This window comes from Gopherus flavomarginatus, chromosome 1 (genome assembly GCF_025201925.1).
Source record: "Gopherus flavomarginatus isolate rGopFla2 chromosome 1, rGopFla2.mat.asm, whole genome shotgun sequence".
NCBI lineage: Eukaryota > Metazoa > Chordata > Testudines > Testudinidae > Gopherus > Gopherus flavomarginatus.
In genome coordinates, this window is record NC_066617.1 from 371,938,566 (window position 1) to 371,948,061 (window position 9,496).

A 9,496-nucleotide genomic window follows, 5' to 3' on the forward strand; every position below is an offset into this window, starting at 1 on the left:
GCTAGCCAGCTCTACTAGCCATCAATAGCAAGGGTTGTACGAGATTTCATTGGCTAAAGTCATTATTTTTCTCACTTAAAACGTTCATACATGCAGTGGGTCACAGGATTCCTCAGCCTCGTGAAATACTCACCTAGTGTAACATTTCAAAGGGGCAGCACTCACATGAGCATTTCTCCCCATAGGGGCTAAATTCAACAATCACGAATATGCATCTGACGAAGTGGGTATTAACTCACGAAAGCTCATGCTCCAAAACATCTGTTACTCTATAAGGTGCCACAGGATTCTTTGCTGCTTTTACAGATCCAGACTAAAACTGCTACCCCTCTGATACAGTCATGAATAGAAAAAAAAGCCTCCTGTAAGCTCAGGTACGAGTTTGCAGGCAAAATGCCTGCAGCTGACTCCTGGGAACATGTTCGCAGATTCCAAGGCCACAAGGGACCAACGTGAACCATCTAGTCTGTATAACACAGACCAGAGAATTTCTGCAACATTTTTGCTAGAGAAGATCTTTAAGAGGAACATTGAACCTTGACTTAAAAATTCACAGTGAAGAAGATTCCGCCAGGATCCTTGGTAAATTATTCCAGTGGTTAATTAATCTTGAGCCATCTGTGAATACTGCCACCTCACTGCTTACCTCCCTTTCTAGATTGGCTATAACTATAAAATATTTACCATAGTATTTGTTATAAAGTGTGTAACTCCGCTCGTTGTGCTTCTCTCCTTTCACAGGCATCGTAAGCATTTCTGAGACCTCTCGATGCATCAACCACTTCATGGCAGGTTTCAACCTCACCTCCTCTGACCCTTCAACATTTATCCTAGTGGGCATCCCCGGCCTGGAAGCTGCCCACTTCTGGATTTCCATCCCTTTCACTGTGTTCTACTTTATCGGCCTGTTGGGAAATTTCACAGTTCTGTTTGTTGTAGGCAAAGAGCAGACCCTGCACAAGCCGATGTACTTGCTGCTCTGCATGCTGGCGCTCACAGACATTGGCTTGTCTACCTCTGTCGTGCCGAAGGCACTTTGTATATTTTGGTTCAATTTGAAAAGCATTACTGTGGGTGGCTGCCTCACCCAGTCATTCCTCCTTCACACGGCTTCTGCTGTTCAGTCAGCCGTCCTCGTCACAATGGCCTTCGATCGCTATGTTGCCATATGTAACCCTCTGAGATACACCACCATCCTCACCAACGCACGATTAGCTAAGCTAGGACTAGTGGGTTTGACAAGAGCTGTTCTCATCGTACTGCCCGGACCCCTGCTCCTGATCAGGCAGCCATTCTGTGGCAACCACATTATCCCCCACACTCATTGCGAGCACATGACTGTGGCAAAGATGTTATGTGGGGACATCACATTTAACTGGACATATGGCTTGGTGATAGCATTTGTAGGCATCGGGTTAGACCTGACGCTCATTGCCCTGTCCTACGGTCTGATCATCAGGGCCGTCTTCAGAATCTCCTCCAAGCAAGCCCACCAGAAAGCCTTCAACACCTGCACAGCCCACCTCTGCGTGATACTGATTTCTTATACTTCCATCCTTTTCACCATTCTGATTCACCAGTTCGATCAGGGAGCTGTTCTGCATGTTCACATCATCTTGGCCAACCTCTATTTCCTTGTCCCCCCTATGCTCAACCCTGTCATTTATGGGGTCAAAACCAAAGAATTTCGTGATATAGTGGGCAAATACATCTGGATGATCATCTGGGGCCAATGACTTTAAACCTGTGTGACAAGAGGGGGAAAGGTATCTTGTCATTAATCAAGGGTGCTCTGTACCAGTGAGTTTTCTACTATTAGTGTTGCCGAAGCATGCAGTTTTAAACCAGAAGAAATGACAGTTTGTGTGAGAAACAGAAAATCTGGAACTAAAGAATGATTTCTAGGATTTGTTGATGCTCTGAGAGAGGGGATACTGGCACCATCTATCACAACATGAAGCAGTTCTTACAACTTCCCATCTAATTGGGATGCTCTTTGGGAAGAATCTGAAAAGTTCTGTGAGCTGCACGATGTCCCTTTAGCCAGGCACAAAGGAAGAGCATGCCTAGAAATGAACTGTGAAAAAAAAATGCCTTCTTTGGTGTTGAGATGATGCCAGATTGGTGCGGCCATGCTGAATGAATGCTGTGAGCACAACTTGACATGACTTAAACATGACTGAAGAACTGCAGAGGATCCTAGGAGCAGGGTCCCCTTTAAGCAGAAGCAGACTTGATAAAAGACTGGAAAAGCCTGCATATGCGATCAATATTGAACCTATTGGTTAGTAAAAATGAGCCCATGAAAAAGTAAAATCATAGAGTTATTAGGGTTGGAAGGTCATCTAGTCCAAATGCCTGCTCAAAGCAGGACCAATCCCCAACTAAATCCCCAAATGGCCCTCTTAAGGACTGAATTCATAACCCTAGGTTTAGCAGGCCAATACTCAAATCACTGAGGTATCCCTCCCTCCAAATAGCCCATCCGTAATGTTCCAGCATGGAGTACAGGCCGACCTGTTTATAGTGACCCTATGGCAAGGACTCCATGCAGAGAGCCAGAGTGAATGATTGACTAGTGAGTAAACATGAAGTGGTCTTTGTTTGGTACACCCCGCCCCCACCACAGCCCCTTCCAAAATACTAATCAGCTAAAATTAATAACCATGCGCCCACTGGACATGCTTCTGAGACATGTGACTCCTTTGAGGGAAAAAAATTATAAGAATCAAGCAAAGTAAATTACTGTCCGAGAAGAGATGAGAGAAAAGGGAGAGGGGATTCCTTAATTGTTACTTGAAGACGCTGCTAGACAGAGTAGCCAAAACTCGGCTCCGTGGGCTCAAGTAGGACTGTGACCAGAAAGGTTTCCAGGCAACCAAGGCCTGGTCTTGAGGAAATCCAAGACAGACCAGAGGGCTGAGGAGACTGGACCTGGAGGGAAGAAGTCGTCCATAGACTTGGTAACCACCTTCTCTGTTTGCCAAGCAGGAACTGTGTGAGGCTAGCACAGTGGATGTTTGCGAAAGAGAGGCTCGCTAAGAGGAAAGTGTCGCGCTTGTTGTATAGTTCTTTAATGTTTAACATCGGAGTTATGTGCTTAATGTAACCTTTTTCCGTTTGTGTAATTACTTCTCAAATAAACTGCGGTGTATGCAAGTTAATTACCATGGATCTCTTTCACTGGTATGACAGTGACCTGCTCCATGGGGAGCCATTAAAAGATCCATGCAGGGGTAGTAGCCCCTGGGCCCAACACTTGGCTATTCAGGTATTACAAGCTCTCGGACAATGTTAATACCAGCCAGATAAAAGAGAGTAAATAATTTAAAATAAGTAGAAAGTTACAAGTAGCTTTTAGAAAAATTAATACTGCAAAGTTTGGGAAAAGTTTGGAGGGAAGTAATAGGTTAGGAGCTGTAAAAATGTTAAAAAGTAACAGCTCTGAACAAAGGAGTGTTATAAAAGGACAATTTCTGGCTTAAAAAATAAAACCCTGTTCTGTAAATGTAAGTATCTGTGCAACTTGGTACAGTCACATTGGATAGACTCCTGCTAATTAAACAAATTATATATGGGGGTCAGGTGGCTACTACCACCATAATGTTTTTATCCCTAAGTCTTCACAGCTATTCTGAAGGAAAATGGGCCTTTTTGGTGCAGGCAGCAGGCAGCCAGATACTCTGATCTATATTATTTGGTTATTGGACAAGTTAATGAAAATCAGTAAAGGAATATAAGTGGTATATATATATATACAGCAGCAAGGTCAGTGCATGGTATAACCTACCCGGAGAGCTCGGTCTACCCATCAGCGTGAGGGGGAAAATCAAATAATGTACCGCATTCCAGGAGAACACCATCCATTTCCAGTTCCTAAAAGGAGGGTTCCTTACCCAGGTTTTAACCAGTTGGGCCCAGCCTGCTGCTATTGAATACAAAAAATGGAGAACAGAAATGGGTTTATTGCACGCAAATAAAAAGGCACAGTGCAGTGAGGCGGTGTGGCTCCCCTCCAGCCCAGATGAGGAAGACCCCAGCCGGAGGCCAGAGTGGGCAGAGCTAAAGAGCTCTGAGCCCGCCCCTCAAAGGGTCAGGCGCCGACCCGGAACTATAAAGGCCGGCCCTCAGAGCTCAGTCAAGCCCCAGCAGTCGGAGCGAGCAGACGTCCCTCAGGGAGCTCGAGACTGGGAAACTTCTGCGACCCAGGGCAGCTGCCCAGACTGGCCTGAGCTCCCCCGTGCCTGCTACCCGGAGGGGTTGCCGGGGTCCCCCACGCCCGCTACCCGGAGGAGCCACTGGATCTCCTCTGCGCCCGCTACCCAGAGGGGCCACCAGGGCTCCCCCGCACCCGCTACCAGGAGGAGCCGCTGGAGCTCCCCTGCGCCCACTACCCAGAGGGACCGCCGGGGCTCCCCCCGCACCAGCTACCTGGAGAAGCCACTGGGGCTCCCCCCGCACCCGCTACCCGGAGGGGCCACCAGGGCTCCCCCGCACCCGCTACCCAGAGGGGCCGCCGGGGCTCCCCCCGCACCAGCTACCTGGAGAAGCCACTGGGGCTCCCCCCGCACCCGCTACCCAGAGGGGCCGCCGGGGCTCCCCCCGCACCAGCTACCTGGAGAAGCCACTGGGGCTCCCCCCGCACCAGCTACCTGGAGAAGCCACTGGGGCTTCCCCGTATCCACTACCTGGAGGAGCCGCCTGGGCTCCCCCGCGCCTGCTACCAGGAGGGGCCACCAGGGCTCCTCCACGCCTGATACCCGGAGGGGCCTCCGGGGTTCCCCGTGCCCGCTACCCGGAGGGACCGCCGGGGCTCCCCCGTGCCCGCTACCCGGAGGGGCCGCCGGGGCTCCCCTGTGCCCGCTACCTGGAGAAGCCGCCGGCACTACCCTGGCCCGACTATCCCGAGGAACTCCCGGACCTACCACCCAGCCCCGGCTGCAACGAGTCCATGCTCCTGGACCCTGCAGAGGCCGAAGTCAGGACCCAGGTAGGCCCCGAGGAGGAGGATGGAAGTGGCCCGGGGGCAGCCGACCCCAGTCCGGCTGCAGCCTTGCCGGAGGCTATGTCAGTGTGTTGTGGCCAGGATCCCCATTGACTGACCAGCGGATCCTCAGTCACTGCTAGGGCCCCAGGCTGGGACACAGTGGAGTGGGAGGGTCTGCGTCCCCCTTGCCACCCATCCTGGGGTGGCAGACTCCCTCTCTCCCTGGCCTGAGGAGGCCAAAGCGTATCATTACTGCTCAGCTCTGCCCAGGGCCTGAGCTTCCTGACTCAGTGTTTGCTGCCCCGCCCTGACCTAGGGCCAGGCTCATACCGATGATTAAGGCTCAGCCCTGCCGAAGGACCTGAGCCCTTGCCCCACAGGGCAGGCGATTGCCGCGAGGACTGCCGGGCTATTTTTCTGGACCCACCAGTGTGTATTGAGCCAGTGTGGCTCCCTTCCTCCTCCCAGAGAGGGTCGAGCCCCGGCTGCACTTGTGTACACACAGAATGGGGGTTAAAAATGAGGATGAATAAATTCTGTTGCATGAAATTTACAGGTGGATCCACAAAGGGAAAACAAGGACACTGTCACAGTTAAATTCAGGACTCACAATTTGTCAGACCATTCTGTTTATTAGCACAGCGCTCTGCTAATACACCCAGCTAATGTGAGCACCACGCAAGACCCACACTACTTTATTTTATACAGATAAAAAGGGCACGAACTTGACAAGATAACGAAGGGAGCAGAACTGACAAGTTTACCTGAGGCTAGACATACATAGTTAATTCCTTGCTAACTTTTACCAATCTTCGGCGAATGTTCCACCATTAGCCTGAGTGGACTCATTGTTTGTGCCTTAATGTTTCTTTTCCTGACGCCTGTATTTCAACATTCCTCGTTTCTGCTTAAAGGTACATACAGTATTTCTTTAATCCTTTCTATTTTTACAATATAATTCATTCTACTTTCACAACACCCTGGCCTGGAATAGAACAATCATTGCTGCTATTGTTGTTACTGTAAGCCCTAAACAAATCCAAATCCAGCAATGTAAAGTGGTAAAGGGAGGAAACACGAGGAATGTTACACCCCCAAGTAGTGGTAATGAGGAAAATAAGGACTTTAAGTATGTACCCATAGAAAACTGTACTACTAATCCCCCATGGGAATTTGGGAATATCAGTGTGTGGTGTATGGATTGAAGGGGGGATCCTAACCTGGTGAAAAATATTAAATTTATCAGGAAATATTGCCTGGTATTCCTTAAAATATGTCATAATGAATGACCGTGGAAAACAGTCATCCAAAAATGTGGTTTGTCACAGAGCACCCCCCTCCAAAATATATATATGTATAACTCTCTGGCCTCGTAGGGTGTTTGAGTTATGGGGTGCCACAATTGGGGTGTGCTGTTACCATGTGTAATCATAATGGTACTGCTAGAGAGAACAATCCTTAGGCTTGCAGTTATGTACAGACATAGTGCAGATGGCAGCACGTTACACACAGAAAAGAAAGCCATTGTCAATTGCTAGGCTGAACAGATCGTCAGACTCTGTTTGCCCTGACAATCTGAGCCTCTGGTATCGGCACATCATTTCTTCATTCCCAGGGGAGGCTCTCAGGCTGAAGTTCTCCAGGGTCTATTTTCTGCTCTTCCTGCTGCTCATGGAGCCGAGGGAATTGTCTGGGAGTCCTGCCAACCTGAGAGTCTGCAGGGACTGTACAGGGGTCACTGTCCAGCTCGCTGAGGGTCAGACATGTGCTCATTCGTGGGGCTCTGCCTTCCTGTCGCTGTAAGGAGATTTCCTCTCTCTGCTGACTGGATTTCAGTGAGTTGGCTGTTTCTGCATTAAAGTTAGTGCTGAGGTCTCAGGAAGGGTTCAAGTCAAGAAACTTCTGGGCAGGAATTCAGGAGCACAGTAACTTGAACTGGTTAGTATTATCAGACACTACCAAGGGATTTACCTGGTAAATTGGAACTACAGCTGTACTGGAAATAGTTTAGACAAATATTTGTTTTTTAAGATCAGTTTCTTGTCTCTACTGTGTCCTCTGCTAGCTGTCTTAGTAGTTTCCTCTGTTTGTACTGTCTGGTTTTCCTCTGGTTCTTTCCAGTTTTCCAGTTCAGCATCTTCACTGCCCTGTTGGTAAGTACAGCCAAAGCCTCTGCAGTGGGTACGTGTATAACCAGAGGGTTCACAATGAGAATGGGTCTCACACTGGCCAGATTCTGCTCTCACCTTCTGTCTTTAGTGAGACACTGTAGATTGGCACTGGCCTCCCTGAGAACAAAATCAGAGCCCCTGTGTTTTGGAATCCCCATCTTTTATAGCTGGTCTCAGAGCACCACATAAACGGGGGGTTTCTGTCAATGTCTTTGAGCACCCTAACAGAATAGCGCTCTGTGCAGCAGGACCCAAAGCCGTGATTTTTGCAGCTCGAGGCAGAACGTTAAACACAAAAGGTGATTCTGATCCCATTGTGATCAATGGCAAAACTCCCAATATGGCCCGGAGTTCACCCTAAATCCACATGTAGGGACTTAAATAAATAGCATGATTTACACCAACCATGAACCTGCAGACTGGAGTCATCCTGTGGCCTCCAAGGATAGACCGGAGAGTTTCTGAAATCTCAGACACGCAGGCTTAAAGTATCAGACGGGTAGCCCTGTTAGACTGGATTTGTAAAAGCAGCGAAGAGTCCTCTGGCGCCTTATAGACTAACAGACGTTTTGGAGCATGAGCTTTCGTGGGTGAATACCCACTTCATCAGAAAGCTCATGCTCCAAAACGTCTGTTAGTCTATAAGGTGCCACAGGATTCTTTGCTGCTTTTACAGATCCAGACTAACACGCCTACCCCTCTGATACTTGATGCCATGCAAGGCACTGCATTTAGCCATATGGAGTGAAAATCCGTCAATCTCATGAAGAAACTTGCACAAATACAGACAGGCTTAAAGGTACAGATCAATCAAGATAACGTTTTTTTTCTGGAGAAAGATGAGTCTTCAGGAGAGGATGAGAAGCGCTGCAAGGCAGTAAAAATAAAAGCATAATTCTGGCATGGAGGAAACCATACAGGGTTGGAAATCTCAGTGGAGGAGGTCCAGAAATGCAGAGTGTGTGTGTGTGTGTGGGGGGGGGGGGGATGTAGTATCCGGTTCACAGTGGCACTGAGTACTCAAACCAGGTGAAATAGTGAATGAACGTCCTGCCTTATGCACAGACCAAAGAGGCATAAGAAATCCTTCTGAGGCAGGGGGGTGTCAAACTGTAACGTAACATGGACCACACACTGTAGTAGATTCTCTGACACCGTCCCCCATCTGAACCGTCCCTCCTTCTGTGAGCAATCCTACTACTGCCTCATGCCAAGGTCAGCAATTGCCAATATGGAAAAGCAGCCTCAGGAAGTTGCTAACGGGCTGCGATATGTTAAAGCTTTGCGTCGTTTTGAGGAAGAGTTACTCACACTGCCTACTTTTAGTCTCCACATTCTCTCTCCCTCTCACTGGGCCTGTCCCTCTCTCTTTCTGTGCTCAGATTGAGATGTAACGTAGTCTGAGGAGATATTTCTGTGAGCTGCTGCTATGGGGACAGGCACCTGGTTCTTGTCCGGGTTGAGGGGCAGCACTGTGTGGCAAGGCTGGAAGTTGTGGGGGTGGAGGACCCACATGGACAGGCAGGCAGTGCTGGGGGTTGTGGGAGCAGGGAGTGGGGTGTACACAGAGAGGTTGGCAGGTCTGGAATTTGCAGAGGCAGGCAGAGGGTGTAAATGGATAGGCAGACAGCGCTTGGGGTTTTGGGGGCAGGCTGGAGGCGTACACAGACGGGTGGGCAGCACTGGGGATTGTTGGCGCAAGCAGAGGGTACATGGAAAGGTGAGTAACACTGGAGGTTGTGGGGGCGAGGAGCAGTATTTGGCAGAGCTGCTGAAATTAAGTTATTCTTTGTGATTGTTGATCCAAGGCCAGTGCTGGGACCTTTCCTGGCCCAGAGTGCATGTGGGCAGGTCTCAGTGTCTCCTTCCTCTGGCAAGCCACAGAACTGCAGCCTGGGTGTCACAAATTTTCTCAGTTTTGTTTCAAATTGTTGTTTTTGAATGTAATTTATGTAACCTCAGGCATTTCACCAGTGGAAAGAACCACTGATCTTTGCTCCTCAGCTGGTTCAATCTCCCAGCATATTCTGACTCCCTGTCTATACTCTCCTTCCCCATCCCAGGCTTCCTCAATTCCAACAGCATGCTGGTCGCTGTGGTTAGATGCTTGGCTGTGTGTGTGTGTGTGTTCTCTCTGTGTGCTGTCCCAGCTCTGCACAGACAGCTGGCACGGCAGACCTCGACCGAACTGCCCAATGACCACAAGATCCGTTACGGGATGAAGGCACCCAGCCAGGTTTATTGTTGACTAAGCACAGTACTAGTATCCTGCAGACTCTACTGTACCACTAAGACATGTTTGCCCATAACAATGGACCAGCTCAGTAAATCACGGGAT

At 49.2% G+C, this 9,496-nt stretch overlaps 1 protein-coding gene across 1 annotated transcript; it reads left to right on the forward strand.

Annotated features, from left to right (window-relative positions):
- The first annotated feature begins 785 nt into the window (after positions 1-785).
- On the forward strand, positions 786-9,189 carry LOC127044319 (olfactory receptor 52D1-like). Its single transcript, XM_050938995.1, has 2 exons — positions 786-1,715; positions 9,130-9,189. The coding sequence occupies exons 1-2, from the start codon at positions 786-788 to the stop codon at positions 9,187-9,189; spliced, it is 990 nt and encodes a 329-aa protein (XP_050794952.1).
- Positions 9,190-9,496: the final 307 nt, after the last annotated feature.